Below are 24,064 nucleotides of genomic sequence, written 5' to 3' on the forward strand. Positions count from 1 at the left end.
GGAGGTGAAAGGGAGAATCCAAGTCAAGAAATGTTAAGAAAGTAGAGATCATTAGACTTGGTGCACGGTGTAGTGTCTTAATGAGACTGAAGAATCTAAGATATCCAACATATTTTTTAGAGCAGTGGGGAAAATTGGTCATGGTGCTATTGACTGAAATAAGGACTAAAGGAGGAATAACAGGTTTTTAGGGGATGTGATAAGTTCAGTTTGTAAAGTTTGAGTTTGCAATGCCAGAGGAAAATTCAAGAAGGGTTGTTTCTAGACCTCAGGTTTGAGTGTAAGAAATAGCTCTATAGTCATTCTCATATAGGACATTATGTGACTGAAGGAATCACTGAGGCTTTAGACATGATTGGCATTACACTGAGAGAATGAGTAGCATAAAATATCAGAGTCAACAATTAATTCCAGAGGAAATGCATGTTTCTTATGCTGTCAAACTCTAGGCCAAACACATGGATTTCGATATTATGCTATGCAATTTCTAATTCATGCCAACTAACTGCTTGCCTTCAAAATGAAATTAAAGAAAAGTTTCTATAGTGATTACAATATTGTCTGTTAGGCATCTTCTTTCCTGTAGGGAGGCTAAAGAGTTAAGCTAGCCCAGACTGTCAAAAATGCAAAACATGATAAGAAGAGCATCATTTTTAAAGCAAGAAAGATAATAGTCCTATTTTAATGATACTGGTGTATTCAAAGTTGTAATAGAGCTTTTGATAGCATCAGCAAAGCTTAACTTTTTTTTTTTTTGCTGTGAAGTACATCTGTAGAAGATGAAATCAATATCCAATAACAAAATCATGTCAGAAGTTAGAATATTGGTATCCTGTGTTCATTAGCTTCATATTGGTAAGTCTATAAAGTTGACTATATATTTATTTGAAATTCCTTGACAGACTCTTTCCACTAAAAAGATATAATTAAAATAAAAATTTCCTGAGATATAGTAGTACATAGAAAATAAGCACTGAATCAAGAAGGTGAGATATTCACAGGGAAGTAAACTAGCACAGAACCCGCTCTAGCCTGGTATTCAAAGTCTGAATTAAAGATGTGGTGTTCAACTTTCCATGTGGTTAGGGGACCCAAGCCTATGCCTGACTAGTCTCAGGCATGTCACTTACAAGTCATAGTTGCCATTCAATTACTTTATTAAGAACAGTAGGCTACTGGTGTTGGAACAATGCCTAATAGGATATGACTTCCTCTGATGAAAATGAATAGAGAACTAATACTCTTTTAGTTGTTGGATGGTGAACTTAAATGTAGTATCCAAAAATTGATGAGCATAAGATCCATAAGGAAACATAACTTCAAATGTTTATCATAGCTGGGTATAGATGGAAAAGAATTATATTTACAACAATAGAATATACTGTCATCAGGACTGGTTTAAATGTTTAAAAAAGCAGATTTGCAAACCACATTATTCTCTACACATCATGCAGCTGCCTTCAACCAACAGCACTTGATCATTGATCTTTTCAGTTTCAACCATATGCAGATGTGGCAATGGTGTGCAACATTGCTGAATATAATTTATCCATTTATTCATCATTTACTGAGAATCCATTGTGTGTCACTGTTATGAAATAAAAATAAATCCATGGTCCCGATGTGAAAGAATACACAATATACTGAAGTTAATATTTTAAATATTTTTATTCTACCCTAAATTTTAGGATTTTCATATTTCCTTGAAAAGAGTGTGATTTCACCTTTTGAGTCTACAGTCTACTATAACCTCAAGAACTCTTCCAGCAGCATCAGTTCAGAGCTATTTTGGTTTTACACAGTTAATTTTTCTTCTCAAACTATCTTACCCTTGATTTTTTTTTTTTTGGTTTGATTTTCTTTTCTGACCTGAAACTAGGAAGTGGCTTGCAAAGTATAAAATTTGGCAAAAAGGGATAAAACTAGCAAGAGAGATTATTTTGACCCCAACAAAAACATTTCTAACTCCACAGCCTGTTAGACTATAAGATAAACTCGCACAGATTTTAGAATCACCAAGATAGGAATCTTTTCAGGATAGTAAATTACTCTAAAATATCCTACAGAGGAAATATGCCATGTCCAATTATATAGACCAATGCGAGCACTTCTCCTGGAATCTGCATGTCTTGTTTACTATACATATGTAGATTAATGATTGATGCTTAAGTTGGACACACTTCATTTGAAAGTGTAAAATTTATGTGGAAAAGGCAATTTTTTTCTAGATATTTTAAAAGGGAACCTTATTCATTAGAAAACCCACAAAATAGTATAATATTTTGTTCTCATTTGTAGCTTCCTGGATGAGTTCAAAACATCTTAATTTTCATAAATTTTTAAAATCTAGGGAAATGCCTATGAAAATATAATGTATAGATTCTTGTTCAACCAATAAATAACAGATTATTTCACAAAATTGAGTTACACTGCTGTGGAAGTTTTGATATTTTTTAAAAATAAATGTTTCCTTTTAAAAATATATATACTGTATATTTTTATTGATTTCAGAGAGGAAGGGAGAGAGAGAGATAGAAACAACAATGATGAGAGATCATCATTAATCAACTGTCTCCTGCATGCCCAACACTGGGGATCAAACCCGCAACCAGGGCTTTTATACCCTGACTGGGAATCGAACCTGTGACCTCCTGGTTCATAGGTCAATGTTCAACCACTGAGCCACAATGGCCAGACTTGATAAAATTTTTAAATGAATTGGTCCACATATGTAATAAGAATTTTTAAAATTCTGCTTGAAAACTATAAGTCCATTTTGGAATCTCAAAGTACCAAATATCTGAAAATCTTTAACTGCATTGTGATTATTATTATTATTATTATTATTTGTTCTCTTTTATCAAAAACCTGAAAGCTTTCCAAATGCAGGTAAGTTTCTTCCAAATTTTGTAAATGCTTGCTTCCACGATAAAATATCCTGCTAATTTTGAGCCAATATTATTTTCATGACTCAAGTATTAAATTCTGAATATAGGGGCTTATAACAAAAAAGCACCCAAACCCAGAACTCCTATAATGTAGATGACACCATGATAGGCTCTTTCAGAGTACTGCATCTAGGCCTGTTGAGGTATTACATCATTTAAATTCTCCATCTATAATAATGAAAGGGTAATATGCAAATCGGCCAAACAGCCCAACAGCGGAATGACCGTCCGGACGACCTTCTGGACGAAGCCAGGGCTGTGAGGGCCAAGGCAGCCGGGGCTGCAAAGGCCTACTCTTGCATGAATTTCGTGCATCGGCCTCTAGTCTATAATAATAAAAGGGTAATATGTTAATTAGACCAGATGTCCTTCCGGATGAAGCCAGGGCTGGAGGGAAGCCAGCCTGGGTCCTGGGTGCCTGTGGGCAGCCAGAGGGAAGCCAGCCTGGGTCCCGGGTGGCAGAGGGAAGCCGGTGCCGGCAGCCAGGGGAAGGAAGGCCTACTCTTGCCACGAATTTCATGCATCAGGCCTCTAGTTTATAATAAAAGGCTAATTGCCTAGGGCAGAGATTTTCCACTGGTGTGTGTCAAGAATTTTTAAAATATGTAAAACCTGACTATTTTGTCAGGGACACTGACCTCTTTTCCTTCAGATTGTCAAATTAAAAAAAAAAAATGACAACAGCTCACATAACAATAGCCATTCAGTGTGAGTAAATCAAATTTATACAGATTTGTTGTTGTCAGATCGGCAAAAATTGTAATATATTTTTGGATGTACCATGGAATTTTAGTAACTAGTTTATCTGTGTCATGAGATGAAAAAGGTTAAAAATCACTGGCCTAGGGTATTAACTTTGGCACTGTTTCCTTCCAACTGACTCCAAGGAAAAAGTATGTTAAGAACCTAAACTTTAGGATGGAGGTGGGAGTGGGGTTGGAGGGTGGAAATTTGACTCAGGCTTTATCTGGGAAGAGACATTATTTATTCTAATGCATTCTGGACTCGAGAGTGTGGGAATATCCGCCAACTGATTTGACCAGAGCCACATTGCTGGATACATTAGATAGCCTTTCCGGTTGTTGAACTGCACATTTATTTCTACATTAACTCCTGTAATGTTTAAGCTCTCTGTTTGATAATAAGACTTGTGTATTGCTCGATGTAGATAAACTCCACTAAATGTCACTAATAAGTACAGTGAATTAATTACTAACCAGGTCTACACACAGAATTTGTGAACATTCGATTTAAGCTTGCTGTTCATGGCAAGATTTAACTAGGAAGCATTTTCTTGAACAAGAATAAATTTCTCTGGAACATAGAAACAGGATCAGGTAACTATGGAGAGATGGTAACTGGTTCAATAGTCTGTCTTCCCTTCATTACAGACCTCACAAGTGTGCCCTTTTATCTAAATTTGTTTTTTAATTGCAAAGCCCAGCTTTTTTCTCTCTCTCCACCTTGTCATCTCTGATTTCTTTTGGTTGTCTTTTTCCAGTTTCTCTTTTATACTCTTGCTGGCTGTTTCCTGTTTACTCTTTTCTGATTTTGTCTTCCCCTCTAGCCCTGAATGTGGCTTTCTTACAGACACAGCGGCCCCAGCATGACTACCCCAAAGAACCAATTCCAAGTTGGACCCGGCACAACACTATCGCTGTCAGGAAGGTGGTTGCCATTGGGTTACATTAAAACAAAACCAAACAAAACCAAACACAAAACACCAAAACACGAAACCGGACTTAATTTTAACCCAGAAGTAACAACGAAGAAAAATTCGCTGCAAACTTTCATATGGATCCTTTGCCCATCATCTCTATTGTAAATGCGTGTGGGTGCCTAACTTTAGGCATGAAAAGCAAGCACTTGAAAAAAAAAAAAAAGCAACACATAGGTCAGTGCCCTCAGAAACATTTTTGCGCAGTCCACAAATATTCTCTGGGGAAAAAGAAAAAGTGCTTATCACGAACTCTTGATTTTTTTTCTTCTTTTTTTGGAGCATGTAATTTTTATCAGTTTGTTTTGTTTCTGTTACTTTTTTCTCCCCACTCACTGCTTATAAAACTAGCAAGCAGAAGTCTCTCTGGAACAAGATAGAATCATAAAAAGTTTTCAAGAATCTCGTCACAAACTAAACAGTACAAATTGCACATTCTTCATGAAAGTATCAGCCTTTAGTGCGTGCCTGGATCCAACTATAATAGATTATCCCAAAGTGGGAAAGAATGAACAGTACAAAATTAGCAGAACTGAGAGCAGAGCTTGTCTAGTGAAGGCAATCCGATCCGCACTTTAGGGGCCTGGATTCTCAGGCAATGAGAAAAGATTATGTGAAGTTTTACTTTTGCAAGTGAACACTTGGTAGTATCTCAAGAGGCAGATTGGTGCATTGAATTGCATATGAGGAAAATTATATTAACAAGTATACTGCTTGGTATATCTCTTGCATAATAGCTCTACTACAATCATGCCTGTTATTTATGTATTAATATATCCATGTGCATGTCTTACCTAGTATACAAATGCCTCTTTCCTTTCTTTCTTCTCTCTCTCTCTCTCTCTCTCTCTCTCTCTCTCTCTCTCTCTCTCTCTCTCTCCCCTCTCTCTCTCTGTCTCTCTCTCTCTCTCTCTCTCTCTCTCTCTGTCTCTCTCTCTCTCTCTTAAATGTCTATGTGATTATGTAGATTTTGTATGCTGAATTTTTTGAGTCAGATCAGTATAGGTGTGTAACCACGCCTTCTTACAATATCAACAGGTATTTCCAAATTAATATTCACATAGAAAAATAGATTTTGTTTCTCATGTCATGGCTGGTTAATGTGACATTCTCTCAAACTTTATGTAACAGCAGGGGAATTACCAAAAAGAAACAGTTAAGGTATAATAATAATTTTAGCCATTTTTTTCCAAGATGCTATAATCTGCCCAAAGATAACTAATTGTTCAAAGTAAACATTCCACTCCAACCACAAAAGGAATCCATTACACAAACATATAATTCACAGTCATTTTTAGTGGGTTGTAAACAGTTTGGAATGAGCATAAAATGGGACAAAAATCAAAGTGAGCATTTTGAAATGAAAAAGTGTTTGCTACAAAAGGTCAGTCCCTCTGCTTGGCAAACTATGTAGAAAAGCCTGGGAAAATGCTGATCACACAAGCAACGAGGGAATTTTAAAGCCAACAGCCTCCTTGTTTCTTTAAACAGACATCGGAACCTATAACTGGATCCTGTCAAACAAACGACAGCAAAAAAATATAACAGCTGCTAAGAAGTCAAGTTGAGAGATAAAGTTTTCGAGGCTAAAGACCTCAGAAGTAGACTAAAGGTCTTTCTTAAATCTTTAAGCAAGGTTATGGATCCCAGGGTGGCTTTCAGGCACCAAGTCAAATATGTAAGTTTGTGTATCATTCTTGTCATAGTGTTTTGTGTTCCAGAAAAAAGAAAGAGAGGACAAACTTGTTGATTAGCATCTGCTGAGGCATTCTGCAAAGTAGCTCATAGCTGGAATCACCAAATTTGAAAAGCTTGGTGTCATTTACCTTTTATCATGGTTAAAAAAATAACATAAAATATACCATCATAACCACTTTTAAGTGTACAGTTCAGAAGTGTTGATTGCATGCACATTGTTGTGCAACAGATCTCTCTAGGTATGATTTTAATGTTGTTAAATCGTTTGAGGGCATATTAACCAGAACTGGGAATCATGAGGGAAGAATGAGTTGTTAAAAGAGATTTAAAAAGATGAATGACAATCCAAATAAAATTAAATGATTTTTAAAAAACAATCCTATTACCTTACCCCACAAATATATTGGATACATAAAAATACATTTAGGGTAGAAATATGCTCATTCATTCAGTTAACTCCATTAGTATATAAAAGAAGTTTTCTACAATGGCTGGTGTTGTTAGGTAGAAAAAGGATTGGCTTGTCATTTAAGGAAAGTCTTCTTGAGTATCTCACACCAAGTGACTTCTTTGCATTGTCACAGTGTGTGAAGAAAATAACATGGGAAATCAGGCCAGATTAAACTTCTGGTCTTAACAGGAGGCTAAAACCAGACAAGTACATGTTTGTTTTTCAGCATTTCTTATGTAATTTAAATAAAAATCCTATCTAATAAATAGGGAATATGCTAATTGACTGTCCTGCCCTCAAAAATGGTGGCACCCACAACCAATAAGGAGGGAATAGGCTAATTGACTGCCCGCCCTCAAAGATGGTGGTGCCCACAGCCAATAAGGAGGGAATAAGCTAATTGACTGCCCACTCTCAAAGATGATAGCACCCACAGCCACAAGATGGCGGCGCCCATTCCCCTCAGCGCCGCCAGGGCGCCTGCCTCCAGAGTCCCCCAGTCCCCTCAGCCCCCCAGCCACCCAGGGCTGGCCAGAGGTGCAGGCAAGCCTCAGATGGCGGCTGCCCAGCTGCCCAGGGCTGCCCGAGGCTCAGGTAACCAGGGCCAGCCGAGGCTTGTGCTGCCGGCAGTGGCAGCAGCAGAGGTGTGATTGGGCATCACCTTACCCTGATTGCCGGGTCGCTTCCTGCCCCTGAGGGCTCCCGGACTGTGAGAGGGGGCAGGCCGGGCTGAGGGACCCCCCTCCAGTGCATGAATTTCCATGCACCAGGCCTCTAGTTGTATATATAGAGCCTGGCTGGTGTGGCTCAGTAATTGAGCTTTGATCTATGAACCAGGAGGTCACGGTTTGATTCCTGGTCCAGGGTACATGCCTGGGTTGCAGGCTTGAGCCCCAGTGCAGGCTTGAGCCCCAGTGGAGGCTTGAGCCCCAGTGGAGGGCATGAAGGAGGCAGCCCATTGATTAGTGATTCTCTCTCATCATTGATGTTGCTATTTCTCCCTCCCCCTTCCTTTCAAAAATCAATAAAAATGTATTACAAGAAAATTATATATATTGAATGTGTACAATATGATGATTTGATATGATTACTACAGTCAAGGTAATTAACATATCATTTCTTTACCCAGGTCCCAAGTGTGTGTGTGTGTGTGTGTGTGTGTGTGTGTGTGTGTGTGATGAGAGCATCTGAAATCTACTCCCTTGGCATATTTCCAGTATTCAATACAATATTAACTATAGTCATCATGTCTGTACATTAGATATCTAGATTTTTTTCATCCTACATAAATTAAACTTTATATCCTTTGATCAACACCTCTCCCCATTTTCCCCACTCCCTCTTAAGTCATTTTAAAGCTAACTTACCCTACATTAAAAAGAAAATAATTGTAGCCCTAACCAGTTTGGCTCAGTGGATAGAGCATTGGCCTGCGGACTGAAGGGTCCCAGGTTCAATTTCGGTCAAGGGTATGTACCTTGGTTGCGGGCACATCCATAGTAGGGGGTGTGCAGGAGGCAGCTGATCAATGTTTCTCTCTCATTGATGTTTCTCTCTATCCCTTCCCCTTCCTCTCTGTAAAAAATCAATAAAATATATTTAAAAATAATTGTAATGGTTATTCTCTTCTTAGATCTGTTCTTTTCTTTCACAGAAGTTAGCACTGTTTTTGCTTTTTGTGTGTCTTTTTATTTAAAGTATATCTCCTCTAAATTCTCAGCTGCTAGTAGAGAGCAGTGATTTTCAACCAATGTGCTGCAAGAATTTTAAAAGATAAAATACCTATTTAGTCAGGAGCACTGACCTCTTTTCCCTTACATTGTCAAGTAAAAAAAAAAATGGCAACAGCCAACACAACAGTAGTCAAATGATGTGAATAAATCAAAATTATACCAATTTTTTTGTGTGTCATATGAGCAAAAAATGTATTTTTTTGGTGTGCCGAAGAATTTTAGTAATTACTTTACGTGTACCATGAGATGGAAAAGGTTGAAAATCTCTGGTATAGAGAATAGCACATAGAAGACCCTAAATAGCTACTTGAAAAAATGCCAACAGACACGTTAGTGCCTGTTACGTCACTCAACCAATATTTATTGAGTGCTTACAGTAGTGTCACATACAAAGTATGGCTCTTCCCAAATAACGGACCTTCACAAAGAGGTGTCTGTCCTTATATGTTTGATAAAAAGAACTCTGGATTACACCAGCTTTAGACTACATACTTTGGCCCTGACTGCTGTGGCTCAGTTGGTTGGAGCATTGTCCCGTACACCAAAAGGTGGCGGGTTGGATTGCCAGTCAGGATACGTACCCTTGATGTTCCTCTCTTCCTCTCAAATCAACAATAAAAAGAAATGCTAGACTATATACTTTGCTTAGTTCACATCTCATAGTCCCTTTCCTCTAAGAGATAGAAGAGACCCTATTTTTAAGTAAGCTATTTCTATACACTGTTGAGGTCACCATAAACTATACAAAGTATTTATAAAACAGTGCAAAATGGACTTCACGGACTTTTCACTGTTTAGATCTACATTCCATCTGTATATCAAAATGCCTCCCTCTGCATGCTTGTTCCCCCGACCTCAAAAAGGGGTCATATGATCTCATGCTTTTGGTCAGTTTACCATATGTACTGAGCATTAACTGACGACCAATAATTCAATATTTTCACAGAAATTCCTTTAGAAGAAGAAACATAAATTGAGTTTTTCATTGGCAACTTGTGATATCTCACTTACATGGTCTGCAACTGTAAAGGCAAGGCAAGGGAGATGAAGCACGTGGGAGAGCTTTAAAGACTAGCACGCTCCTTTCCAGTTTGTCCTCTAAGTTTTGTGTATATTTCCTAGGCTGAGCAGACAATGTCAGAAACCACAGAAGTGACTTTAATCCAGTTCTAATCGCTGGTGAGGAAAAAAAAAAATGCTCTGGTGGTTTAGAGGAATGGAGAAAACTAAATCAAGATAAGGAAACACACTAAGCAAGTTATTCGCTAAATTGGTTTACATTAGGCTCACTAATAGATTTTCTTTTGGGCATGTCCAAGAGATGCAAAATTTAAAATGTAACTAATACCATCTTACCAGGGATTCGTCTTGTGCCAAGCACCGGGTAGAATTTCCCTGGGGAAACTACAGAAGCATGAACAGTTTGGTTCTGCCCCAGTGCAAGTAACCAACTGAATGAATGAATGAATGAATGGGTGGGTAAATGGATGCATTAATGAATAAATGGTTAGAAAAGCATTTAAAAATACATCTACAGTTTATTGATGGTTATTTAAGGTGAATATATAATCTTAAAGAAAAAAGAGAGAAAGGAAACAAATCTTTTTTTTATTTTTTTATAACAGCCGTTGTGCTACTGTAATGAGTATTGAGGCCATTTCTCTAAGACTGTGAGAGTAAACACAGTTTTCATGAAATGTGCCTTTCCCATCACTGGTCCATAAGCGTTTCCCATGACTCTGCAGTTGAGTATCTTGGCTGAGAGAGGATCTGGCCATTAGAAAGAGGGCTCTAGATATGCTGAGCCCCAGCCGTGCCGAGAGACTTGGCACCTTCCTATGCTACTTGCTAATACCAGCCCCAGCATAAAATGTCATCAGAAGCCTGCATAAACATTGGACTTAGATTCACATAAATTATTTCTGTCCTAAGGTGCTTGATGCCAGAATTTAGTAAAAACAGCACTTTGAGTAAATAGAATTGGCATATAAATGTGAGAATATTAATCCAACAAAATGATCGTAGAAAAATATTATCAAAAGTACACACTTGTAAATCTTGCAGTGATGTGAGAGGTTTATCTCGTGCCTCTGAGTTTTTATTGAATATTTCTATAGAGTTCCTTTAAGCTGAAGCTGCCAAGGTGCTTTGAATGATCAGCTTCTTTGTGGAATTGTGCTCTTTGAGTTGCATTAAAATGCTTAGAGATTATTTTAATAATCATATGTGTGGTTAGTGCCTGTTTAGTACTGGATCTACAAATTCATTTTAAGAGTAAACACCAGGACAATGACATATAATGCCAGCTTTGATTGCTCCTGTCAGCAAAAATATTGTCTTATTTTATTAAAAGCTCCAACAAAATGCCATGAGCAAATGATAGTGTCTACTTGCAGATATTTCCCACTCTACAATATTATGGTATCTGCACACCACAAGGCTGTACCTAGCAGAATTGTCATCTTGCCTGGGATATGCACATAAACAGAGGTACCGAGCCCTTTTTCATATGTGCACGCATCTTATTAGGTACAGGTTCCCCCAAAGCCCTATTTGGATTTCTGCTCTAATATAACAGTGCTCACACCGTCAGTACTGAGTATTTATCAGTGAATGAAGATTTCCTGAAAATGATTATTTAGCTATTGGCAATAATAACATTATAACATTTTCAGTGATCCATTTTGGCTTTAAGTACTTATTAAATAATATTTATTCCTCAAATATGTACTTGCAAAATTAAATGAGATTGCAACATGCAATAAAAACGCATTTCTCTCTCAACTCGAATTGACTCCATTCCTCAAAGATATCTCTCCTTGTGTTCATTCTGCTTTTTACTGTTTTCTACTCTCGCTCTGAACTCTCTGCTGTTCTCTCTGATGTGTTGATATGCTTTCCCCCAAAGCCACTCTCTTTATCCACTTTCCCTATCCACTCGTCCCCCTCTTGTTATTCTCCATTCCCTACTGACACGGGAATAATAGGATCCCAAGGCTGTCCTTACACTATAATTAAAGTATGAATTTCCAGGAGTTGAAAATTGCAGACCATTTTTATTATGCTTCTATAATAAAGCCAGGTAACACTGAGAGAATTAAAATAGCTTTGTCCTAGCAGATAACTTGGTAAAGATTTTTTCTCCTTGGTTCTATTGTTTGAAGAGAGTGGGAGCTGAAAATGGGAATAGATTCACCAATTCTTTTTTCTGAAAACACCTCTATCTTTTACGTGATATATATCCCCCTAGATCCTGGGGATATGTTGTAAACTTGTAACAGATGGTGATGAAGCTTCATATTTTTATATAATACATTTTTTTGAGATTCTGCATTTACTGTATGTATCTTCCAGGGAAAATGACCTTGAAGGAATGAAGTCATAGTCTGAAGGAAAAACACCTCACAGATCGACTCGCATAGCAATGATGAGTCAATTGGGTTTTGTTTTGCTCCCCTCGTGAGATGAAATAATATCAGATGAAAAACAGAATGTTGAAATATGAGGATCAAAGGTCATCTTAACACTGGAGGTGCCTCTGTTAATTGTTCCAGGAAAACCAGTTAGCTGCATTCTGACTGAACCAGAAACACATGGAAGATGGAATAGCACTGTTTGCAAGTAGAAATGCTATTTGCTTCACTTGGGTAATGTTGGGGCCTTACCAAAAATTGTTCTGGCACAACGTCTACCAGCATGAATGTTAGGAGGGTTCTAACACTCGGAGTGCTGATATTTTATGAATGTTTTATCACTGGCTTGAAAACAAGAAGTTTGCAATTGAATCAACAACATGTCATACAGACAAAATATTAAAAAAAAAAGAACATTAGTGAGAATTACTGATGTCCCTATTGTAAAAACAAACTGAAGTTAATAAGAAACGTGATTCTCTTAACCGATTAACAAAAGTCAGGTTTTAATAGCACAGCTTCCCAGGCAAATCAAGTGGCACAGTGAACTTGAGCATTGGTTGTGTAGAGTGTGCAGTAAAGGGGAGACATGGCTGCATATTCAGTTACCCACCTCTTTTTTCGACAGCTTCAATGCATTGCTTTACGAATCGCGGAACTGTGGAATTTTCACGTTCACACACTGTGTGCAGATGAGAGCCAAAAATTTGATCTGCAAAAGAAACAAAGATGAGCTTCATTAAAATCCAAGCTTGTGTTGTTCTTTAATTTGATTCTGTTTCCTTATCTACTGCATGATGGAATCTGCATCTTGCATAGGAATCAATTTTTTGCTTTAATTTCAGAGTGTCTGTTGCAGACATGCAAAGACTATAACTCTGTCCCTTATGGAACAGGACCCCAGGTCCAGAGAAAGAAAACCAGCAGCGATTAGGTAGGGGTGCCTGAGTGAATTATAGTCTCTCTGGGCTTAACTTTGTTGTCTATAAAATAATGACAAAGAATTAAGTAAATTTCTACAAAATAATGAATCTTAATGAACTGATGTCTTGAGTGTTTTAGAAGAATTTTTCAATGCTCATCAAAGTTATGATTTTGTCAGTATACTTAGAAAATTCATTCTGTGGCTCAACAATATTTGACGAGGCAAGTGCCAGGAGACTTAACTTGGAAGTGAATTTCTAAACATTTCTCCTGCCTTGAATGCCCTTTCTCTAATCTAAGTATCCCATTTCCTTTTGGGCTCAGCCCAGTGAGCACTTTCTCCACAAACTCTATCCTTCGCATCTCAGCTTTGTGTCTCCAGCAGCATAGGCTCTCTGGAATACCAGTTCCTTGGGATAGTAATAGGTGATGTCGGGGAAAGGGCTGTGGTCAAAATGGTTTAGCAACATGGGGTTAAGCAAAGTTAAACAGTTTCTTTTATGTATAGTTGTTTCAGAGCTTGTGATGTGCCAAGGGCCCCTGGGAATCTCCATGAGGGCCCTGAGGACTCACTATTTCCCACACTGATTCGGGTAATTTCAAAGGGCTTCTCTCTAGACTAATGTTTCCGAGAACACACTGGGCGAAATCCTAGCCTAGCCCTCTCATTTAGAACGTGATTTATGCTACCTTGCATTGTGTATTTACATTTATAATATATGAAATACATTTTCTCAGAGTAGATCCTGAGCGCCTGCATCATCCATGTGTTCTTAGAGTCACAGTGCTTTGCACAGATTCTGGCCCACAGGATTCAACTATAGAACTGGAAATTGTGGTAAAATATACATAACATAAAATTTACCATTTTTGATGTGTACAGTTCAATGGCAGTAAGTGCATGTATATTGTTGTGCAATTGATACCACAAATACATTTGCAAAACTTTAAAAAACAGCATAAATGTTTATTACTGATAGAAACAAATATTTAATAGTTTCAAAGGCTTCCCTTCTTGCTCAGAATGAAATCTAATTCCCTATCCCAACTTACAAGGCAGCTCAAGTCCAGACCTTCCACCCATTAATTGATTTCATTTGCTACCCCTCTCCCCTGCATCACTAGCCCATGGCCTCTCTGCCCATACTGCTGATCCTTGTCCACACGTCTGCCTCTGAACTCTGCACTTATTATTTCCTCTACATGGAACTCTATTGCTCTAGGTCTCCAATTAAATGCCACATTCTGATTGTAGCCTTTCCTATCTACCTTTTATTTTATTTTATTTTAAATTTCTTTATTGATTAAGGTGTCACATATTTGTCCTCATCCCCCCATTCCCATCCCACACCCCTCCCCATCAAGGCTTGGCTGTACCTTGGGCCAGCCTTGGGTGGCTGGGCAGCCACCATCCGAGGCTTGCCTATGCCTTGGGCCGGCTCTGGGTGGCTGGGGAGCTGAGGGGATTCGGGGACTCTGGAGGCAGGTGCGCAAGGTGGCTGGGCCCACCTGGGGGCAGGCCCGGCCTTGCCACGTGCCTGCCACCCCAGCAGGGCTGAGGGGACTGGGTGCTGCCATCTGTGGCTGTGGGTGCTGCCATCTTTGAGGGCGAGGCAGTCAATCAGCATATTTCCTCCTTATTGGCTGTGGGTGCCGCCATCTTTGTGATGGTGTGAGGGTCAATTAGCATATTCCCTCTTTATTAGATAGGACTAGAGATCCAGTGTATGAAATTCGTGCAAGGGGGGTTGTCCCTCAGCCCAGCCTGCACCTTCTCCAATTTGGGTCCCTTGGGGGACATCCCTCTCACAATCCAGGACTGCTGGCTCCTAACTGCTCTCCTGCCTGCCTGAGTGCCCCTAACCACTTCTCCCTGCCAGCCTGATTGCCCCCTAACTGCACCCTGCAGGCCTGATTGCCCCTAACTGCTTCTCCCCGCCAGCCTGATTGCACCCAACTGCCCTCCCCTGCATGTCTGGTCACCCCCAATTGCCCTCCTCCACAGACCTGGTCACCCCCAGATGCCCTCCCCTGCTGGCCTGATCACCCACAACTGCCCTCCCCTGCCAGCCAGCTTTGGCAACCATCTTGTGGTGGCCATCTTGTGACAACATGAGGGCAGCCATCTTGGGGTGGCCATCTTGTGGTGGCCATATTGTGATGATGTTGTGCATTACGCCACCTAGGCTTTTATTACATAGGATATGAATTAATAGGAGTATTTAAACAATAAACCAAACAACATAAGAGGTGTCAGGAGATACTAAGTGCTAGGAAAGGTGTCCTGCAGTATAGGTCTTTTCATGACATTCATTGCAGATGTGGTTTGTGTGTGGTGGGGCAGGGAGATGTTTGTGAGATGAGGGCCATTTAAGAAAAATAAATTTCTCTATAAAGTGTATATTAAAATCTGGAGAAATTTTCTTTTGTTAGGTAGATACAGAAGACATGAAAGCATGTTAGGGCATTTACTCTTTTATTCACTCAGCTATTTGCAAATGAAAATCCTGAGTGCCGGCTCTATGCCAGGAGCCAGGAAAGGCAGTCATAATATAATAACCAAGACTTGTTACTTATGCTCTAAAAATTTCTTCTCTAGTAGGAAGCATAGAAATAAACTGGTAGAAACACTTCATGATAAGTCCTGTAACTGGGGAAGAACAGATGCAAGGAGAGGATGTGGCAGGGCATCAGACCAGCCTTAAGTACCCATGGGAGACTTCCCAGAGAAGAGATGAATCCTCACGAATAAGTAAGACATAAACTGGAGAGTTAAGAGAGGGGACAAAGGGCATTTGGGGAAGAGAGAGAGGAAAACAAACACATCAGTGATGGGATGATAGAAAGAATGTAGTGTGCTGAGGGAAACATTCACTCTCTATTATTTAGACAAATCTTGATGTATTAAGCTTTCAAAGGAGAAAAACTGTGTTGATGAAGGATCTTAAATATTAAGTCAGGTAGTTTAAATTATTTGAAAGTGTGTAGGTACCATTGATTTCTTATATATATGCTATTTCCCTCTCAACTTCTTTCTTATTTTTAGAGTCTACTCATAATACAATACCTGGAAATGTTATCCAATGACTACTGCTTCCATTATAGCTTTGGCTAATTACTAGTAGATAGTTTTGGTCAGTGAAATATAAGAGAAAGAAACTTGGAAAACTACAAGAGAAGATTTTTTTAAAAGAAGAGGGGTGTATGAAGATACTTTCTTTTTTTATTATGCTTTGAACATCACTGTGAAATCATGTGATGCTGGGAGCTTCTGCAGCAATCTTGTAACCATGAGGCAATAAGCCTGCAAACAAGATAACATGATAAAACAACAACAACAACAACAACAACAACAACACCTAAATCTACAAAAAACCTGAGACTTCAATGACATTGTTGAACTTTCAACCCAATCCTAAAATACATTCTTTAGACTTTTTGTTATATTAGATAATATAACTGGGTATTCTATTGCCTGCAACCAAAAGGTTCAAAACAAAATCTGGGGCACAAATCATGTGGAAAATTAGACATAAGGAGCTTACTTAAAGGCTAATCTGATTGCCTAGGAAAGATGTTATGAATACCAGAATCAGGAAAGAGGTGTGGTAAATTTAATCATTCTTCATAATGCTCTTCTCCTCAAATTAGATTTATATATTTAGATCCTTTGCTATGAGACTATGTGGTAAAACTCACTACAGTGAGCAACTTTTATTTCCTCAATGTCTTTATGTTGGGCATGACCATATGACTTGTTTTGGACAATGCAGTGTGCGTAGAAATAATAATGTTTCAGTTCTAGACTGAGACCTTAAGATACAATACAGACTTCTACTTTCCTGCTTACTTCTCTGCTATGGCCCAGACAAGAGCTTCCCTGGGTAACTACTTGACCCTTCAGTCTGGGCTCCAGAATAAATACATATGGCACAGAACAGAAGCTGACTCTCAATGAGGAGGCAAGGGCAGTCCGATCTACAGTTTAGAGCAAAGCTGTTCAGTCAAGCCTGACCTAAACTGTCTAACTCACAGACATATGAGAAATGAATGCTTTTTGCTGTATGCCACTGAAATTTTGTGTTTGTTCATTATGCAGCAATAGCTAATTGATGAAGATGATAACAGGTATCAGTCTGTTTTTTTTGTGTGTGCTTTTTTGTTGTTGTTGTTTTGTTTTGTTTTGTGATCTAAGCAATGCTGTGAGAATAAAAAAAACAAAGGGAGTTGATAGAATATGGAAACTGAAAATAGAAAAAAATAATTCTAATTTTGCTAAGAATGTGGAATTACACATCAGTTTAGATTCAACCATAAGAAGAGCCTCAAAGGAAATTGTTCTCATCTGAAAATTTAAACTCATTATGCCTCACTTAATATTATGGCACTTCTTATTCTGTATTCTCTCCAGATCAATTAATTTCTATCGAATTCAAGTCAGTATTTCGTGAGCACCTACCATATGCTGGGTGCTATGAAGGATGCAGATAGTAATCCACTCATTCAGCAACTATCTATTACAGGCCCACTATGGACCAGCCACTCTCCTGCAGACAGAAAATGCAATGATGCATGAAGCATGATCTCCCACAGTCTGTGGGTTGGGGGGGGGATAACTCTCACAAACACTTATAATGTGATTAGTGCTAGTGCAAGGGTGTGTGATCATAATAGTGAAGATTTATTGTTCACTTATACTAAGCCAGGCAAGGTTCAAAGTACTTTACATATTCTAATTTACTTAACCCTTTATACCAATTCTCAACCCTTTCATAGTAGATACTATCTTCTTGATTTTAGAGGAAAGGAAGCTGAAGCATAAATACAGTGAGTCTTTTGTCTATAGCTACAAAGCATCAATCTCTATGAAAGAAATAAAAAAGGTAAGGGCACTTTTTTCTCCTGCTTTGAACATCAACATGAAATAATATGGTGCTTGGAGCTACTGCAGGCCATAGACATTAGAGGTGAGTCATGGGATTTTGTTTACTGGATGCAGGAAGTGAACCAACTAATCAGGCACAGAGGGTTTTCAAGTTTCTTGTTTGTTTGAAGGAGACCGAGACGCAGAAACCTGATGGTTTAGAAAATAGTGAGATGGATATTTCTAAGTTAAGACAAGCATTTCAGATGCAGCAGAATGGTGATGGGAGATAAAGAGGAAATGTTCTCATTGGATTTTGGCAATTCAAAGGCTGTTGATGACCATAAAGAAATGGCTTTAGTAGAAGAATGAAAGTGAAAAGCAGATGCTTGTGGTCAAGATTTGAAGAGAAGGTGGGGATGTAGAAACAGCTAAGAGACTCCTTTATTAAGAAGTTTTGTGCTGTGAATTAATTATAAGGAAAGACTGGACTAGGGGAAGAATCTTGACTTGGGGTGAATAGGAGAGAATTTCCATTGCAGGGTATTTTTGATTGCCATAGTGCTCTGAAGGGTGAGGTGCTTCAAGACCAGCTATTTTCAGTTGCTATAATGGGGGAGGTGCATTACTGCCACATACTGGGGGGTCCAGGCAAGTGCAGGCAATTCCTCACAGTGAAAAACTATCCTTCCCTGATTGCTAATAGCACCCTGGTGGGAAAGGAGCCTAGATTTATTGCACTTCATTAGATAGAAGGAATAGGTTTGCTTTTGCCAGTTACCAGATGAGCCAAAGGTTTTCTTCTCACTTCTAACCTCTCTTTAAACTGGCTACACTCACCCAAGAAGGCATAGCTCTGGTGTCTATGAACTTAGCTCTCCAGCGGAACCTGCTTAAGTCAAAGGTTGTCATGTGCACGTCTCCATACAAAGAATCTAGAATTGGTATACTAAAGAGCAAGGTAGGTAACTCCAGGGATCTGGGTTAGATTTAGATGCTGGAGACCAGGGGCACCTTTTGGGAGATGCCCATGTGAAATGGGTGAGTGGGCACAGAAACTAATTTGCCTCTAGAGAGTGGTGAATGGAACATATACCTCAACTCCTCACTTTCTGATGCCTAAGTCCAGGCACCATGTATTCTTGTCATGAGGTGCATTAGAAATTAGAGTGAATTTCTGTTTAATGCAACCAAATAAACTTGCCTAAAACATTAGCAAAGCATTGTCTGTAATGTTTCAAGAGAAGGCTTACAATCACAATAGAAAGGGCCAGGGGTGGCAAAAGAGCTCAGTGAGATCCACGGTTATAGAAAGCACTGGTTAGAAAAAGTATGGTGGATATCTGTTGGTTTTGCTGGCCCCTTAACTATTCTTCTATCCTCTGGTAAGAGCATCCTGATTTTCCTTTGGGGATGAGACCTTTCTCATTTTTCTGCCATTTGTTTTGAGTAATGTTGACCCCACTACCTCCCACTCCAGGGATGAATGTGCATTTCATCTTCCTGGCCACAGAAATTGGTTCAGACAGGAACACATGGTCCGAGTAGATCTATCAAGTAAATCCTGAGGCTTTGTCTAGTGCTACTGGGAAAGAGGGACCCTCTTTTTCTTCTATAGGTGTTGGTAAACTATGAGGTTGTGAATCCGAGTTTTCATAAGTTATGTTGCCACTTTCTGGAAAGATGCACTGGAAAATTAAGCCAACACAGTGGAAAACGAGCTGAGCAATAGAAAGAAAAGATAAAGATTTGAAAGCATTTTGCCCCTAGATCCAGTCATGCCTAAAACTATCTTTACTCCTTGAACTTTTCAATTAAGTAGTTCAATAAATTCCATTCTTACTTCTGAAGTTTGGACAAGTTTATATCAATTACAACTGAAAGAATATTGACTACATTAGCCTTCAACATTAAATGGTGAATTTTACAACTTAGAGGAGATGATGATGCACATGAAATGACTTTGCAAAATAAAACATGCTACCCAAAGAAAATAAATCACAGAGATTTAGCTAAAATGTCATTGTCAATGTTAAGGGCTGTTGTAGGATTTCCATTCATCCATAAATTTGATACAGTCCAGAGTCTGATAAACCAAGAAGGATCACTAAATTATGGAAATGTGTTTGACCCACAGAACCTTCTATCTTAAAATAGAGTACAAAAGGGGAAGGGAGAGAGAAGCAAGCATAAATGAACTAGATTTGCCCCTTAAACGTCCATGCCTATTGTCCTGGAACAACATTAAGGAGTATTTCTGCATTCCCCCTTCCTTATGGTATTCCAAAAAAGGGAGCAGTCCCAAAACCCTGAGCTCCCGACTCCCCACTTCTATTTCCATCTGTAGCTCACTGTAATCCTTTCTTCCTCTCTTAACAACTCTTTGTATTTAGCAAACACCTCTTGATAGGGGTGCCAATATTTTTGGAATGCTCTTCAAATGCTATGGCCTTGGCTAGTGTGATCATTATATCTTCATTCTACTGTACTGCTTCAAGTGCATATACCAGGGGTGGTAGATAACACATTGGTTGGAGAAAATCCATTTTCTGCAATTTTTTTGTTGAAAGCATCTTTTGGTGAGAAAAACAAATAGACCTTTCACATGACTGTACTTATAAATCATGTTGTTTACATAATGAATTCGAGTTTAACTAGGAAATGGTGGTTTTTAATCATTAAGCTCTCAAACTTTTGACCGATTTAGTTAGTTCATCAGCATAACCAGGTTAAGTCTCCCAGATTACAAATTAGCCTCATTCTCCCTCATCTCTGCTATATATTTTTGACAAATTATGGAAAGAACACCCAGTAATGGGATCTTTGTCAGATAGATTCCCAATGAATCAAAACTATGAGGAAAAGTACTCAATAGAAGCAGTTAAATGTTCAAATAATGTGACGGTATTATCATCATTTACCCGGGGAGACAGTCTCCACATGCTTTTCAAAATGATGTTATTCTGCTCTCAGGACAGAGGGCCATGACAGCTACTTGAGTACATTTTAAAAAGAAAAAAACAAAGCATCTAAAACAACAACAACAATAACAACAACACACACACACACACACACACACACACACACACACACACACACACCCCAGGCAATTATTTTGGTCATGAAGTATATTTGTGAAGGTTTTGTTGACTGCAATAGAACAAACAAAACTGTGGCCATTATAAGCAAAGAAAATTTTATTTGAATGATATTGAGATAGGGAGGTGGAAGGAAGCTCAAATAATTTACTGGGATCTCAAATTAATTTATTAATTAGTCAAAGAAATTACCGAAGTCTGGGGGAACAGTCTTTGAGATGTTTAAAATCCAAGGTGCTTAGAAGATTCATAAAATAAGAAGCAATAAATACAGCAATTGTATTTTAACTCTGAGAGCTGGGTCAGGAGGCTACTTTCATTGTCACAGTGACTTCTATTTTATCCAGTGGCTAAGATTTGAAGTTCCAGTAGAGGATGCCCAGTTGATTGAGATTAAGTTTAAAAATCGGTTGGGATGAGAAAAAAATATATAGCCCTGTAGCCTCCATAGCAGGTAGCATTCAGTTGGAAATTTTCTCCCTCCAGATGGTACACATGGGCAAATCATTTCCCATTAGAGAGGGGCAGTGGTATTAAGGGGCGAAAATAATATTCTTAACATGGATAATTTCAGCAGTTTAACTGAATTCATCCTTTGATTCTAAACTCTGACATTCAGTGCTCCTTTAGAGAGTTTACCGCTTATCAAGAAATCCTGTTTTTACTCTTCTATGTTTCTTCCACTTCTATCCTCACCACCTTTTCCTTTTCTCCTTTAAAATATTTCCCATGAGTATCAATCAGATAGTACTTCACAATTTTATGGAGAATTTTTGGAGAAATGGGTGATTTAAGTAAGTGCTATAGTTTACTGATGGTTTATGTCTTTGAATTAGGATGCAGAAGAATCTGACTAATGCTAAAACACTGCTGATTTTAATCTACCTTCAGAAGTGCTTCAGAAGGTACTGCATCATCTTACTATGGATTGGGCATTGATTAAACATATCAGCTACTACTATTTTGGTACACAGGTCTCAAAAATTGGGCTCATTACCTGCTGAATCTCTAATAAACACTGGAAGTAAATCTCTTTCATTGCCTGGTTTACTTGTGAGTTCTTTTCTCATAAGAGTACAGGAAAAAGCTTAATTATTTTAACTTTTAAGTAGCTTGGAATATAAATAAATAGAAGTTCTAAATAGATACACATCTGTGTATAGTTTCCCTCCACATGTTTATTCATATTTTGTGTCTCATCTAACCTAACATTTTAAAGCTCCTGGTGGAGAGTGATGATGTCTACTCTGGAAAGACTGGAAGAGATGTGCCTAGACTGTGGAGAGGATCTCCCCAGACAAGGGTAGGCTGTAGCTTCCAATCAGAGTTGGACAGTTGGCTGCAGGAGTAGCATCCTTTCACCAGAACAGCCTCGTGTCAGTGACAGGCCAGCTGCCACCCGGACAGAATGGCAGAGTTCTTCCTCAGCACCTTCCATTTTTTTCTCCTTCCTGTTTTAGGCTTCCAGCAGTTTCCACTGTTCTCAACTTCACCCTAAATCCCCAAAAATACTTTCACGTAGTGCCCCTTGGCCCCTTTTCCTAAGCTCCTAAACTCTCATGGAAATAAGAACTCAACTCAGATTTGGCCCAATGAATACAATGGACATTTTGATGAGTCCACCAGCCAGAAAGAATTTGTAGCTTAAATGAAGAGTTTATTAACACAAATGGAACAATGAGCATAAGATTTTTCTGTACCTATTCTAGGCAGAAACTTGGTCCTATACTTTTCCCTCCCTCTGCTTATCCAGCAGCACAACACATAAATAAACACATGTACTCACACACTTCCCACACACGTATATACTCTGAATCACAACATCACAACAGTATAGAGAATGGTTTGACTAAGTGAATATTTCATGCATTTTTTATCCATCCATTCAATCTATCTATCCCTGAGTATTTTTCAATGTGTGCTGGGGATGGAATAATAAATAGACCAAAAGGTCTTCACACAGCTTATATGTAAATGGAGAAAACAAACACATAAACACATTGACATAGAAGATAATGTCAGATAGTGATGGCGCTATGAGAAAATAAAACCAGGCAGGGGGATAGGGAGCTAGTGGGAGGTATTGTCAGCAAAGACATCTCTAAGGCAGTGCCATTGAATAGAGACCAAAAGAAATGAAGGGATGAGACAACACAAAAGAGAGCATCCAATCAGAGGAGAATAAGTGCATAAGGCTGTGGGGGTAAGTTGGGGTATGTTAGAGGAGCAGCAAGGCCTGTGTGGCTGGGGTGAAGTGATAAACAAGAACTATATAGTTGAGCCCTGACTGGTTTGGCTCAGTGGATAGAGCGTTGGCCTACGGACTGAAGGGTCCCAGGTTCGATTCCGGTCAAGGGCATGCACCTTGGTTGTGGGCACATCCCCAGTAGGGGGTGTGCAGGAGGCAGCTGATCAATGTTTCTCTCTCATCGATGTTTCTAACTCTCAATCCCTCTCTCTCCCTTCCTCTCTGTAAAAAATCAATAAAATATATTTTAAAAAAAGAACTATAGTTGAGGTGGTGGGCACCCAGTGCGATATACAGATTTTGTATCATGGAAATGGACACTTGAAATCTATCTGATCCTATTAACCAATGTCACCCCAATAAGTTTAATGCTTAAAAAATCTATGATTGAGGATAAAACAGAAGAGATAGCCTGGGGTCAAAGTAGGTAACACCCTACAGGTCAGCAAGGACATTAGATATTATTATAATATAATTTTATTCTAAGTAAGTGGAGATCATTGAGCAGGTGAGTGACATAATGTAATTTATGTTTTTAAATTACCCTTTTAATTGCTACGTAGAGACCATATTTGGGGGGAAAAAAGTAGGGAGATCAGTTTGGGGGCTGGTAAAATATTTCAGGGAGAGATGATAGTACTTAGATAAGAACAATGACAAAGGAAGTGACTAAAAGGGGTTGAACTTATAATATGTTTTTAAGGTGGGATTTTCTGATAAAAGTAGAAGAGACTGTGTAGAATGGAAGGTGACTCCAGCTGGCAAATGGCAGTGATGTTTTCGGAGGCAGAGAACCTGTGGGAGCTGGGGACTCAAGGGTTGCTCTGGGTAGATGTGAGATGTCTACCAAACATCCAAGGAAATGTCAAATGGACACTTGAATTGCACATGCACGTCTAGAGCTTGAAGCTGACATTTTAAGTTTGGAAAACCTACAGATGCAATTTGAAGTCACAGGGCTGGACTATTT

At 38.8% G+C, this 24,064-nt stretch overlaps 1 protein-coding gene across 1 annotated transcript in view; it reads right to left on the reverse strand.

The window, feature by feature from the left end:
- ARHGAP15 (Rho GTPase activating protein 15) overlaps positions 1–24,064 on the reverse strand; it is a 665,200-nt gene that overhangs the window by 229,370 nt on the left and 411,766 nt on the right. Inside the window, exon 10 of the mRNA XM_079782709.1 lies at positions 12,574–12,672. Within this exon, the coding sequence (XP_079638835.1) occupies positions 12,574–12,672 (99 nt within the window). The remainder of the gene's footprint in view (positions 1–12,573; positions 12,673–24,064) is intronic.

Source organism: Cnephaeus nilssonii (assembly GCF_951640355.1).
Source record: "Cnephaeus nilssonii genome assembly, chromosome: 10".
NCBI lineage: Eukaryota > Metazoa > Chordata > Mammalia > Chiroptera > Vespertilionidae > Cnephaeus > Cnephaeus nilssonii.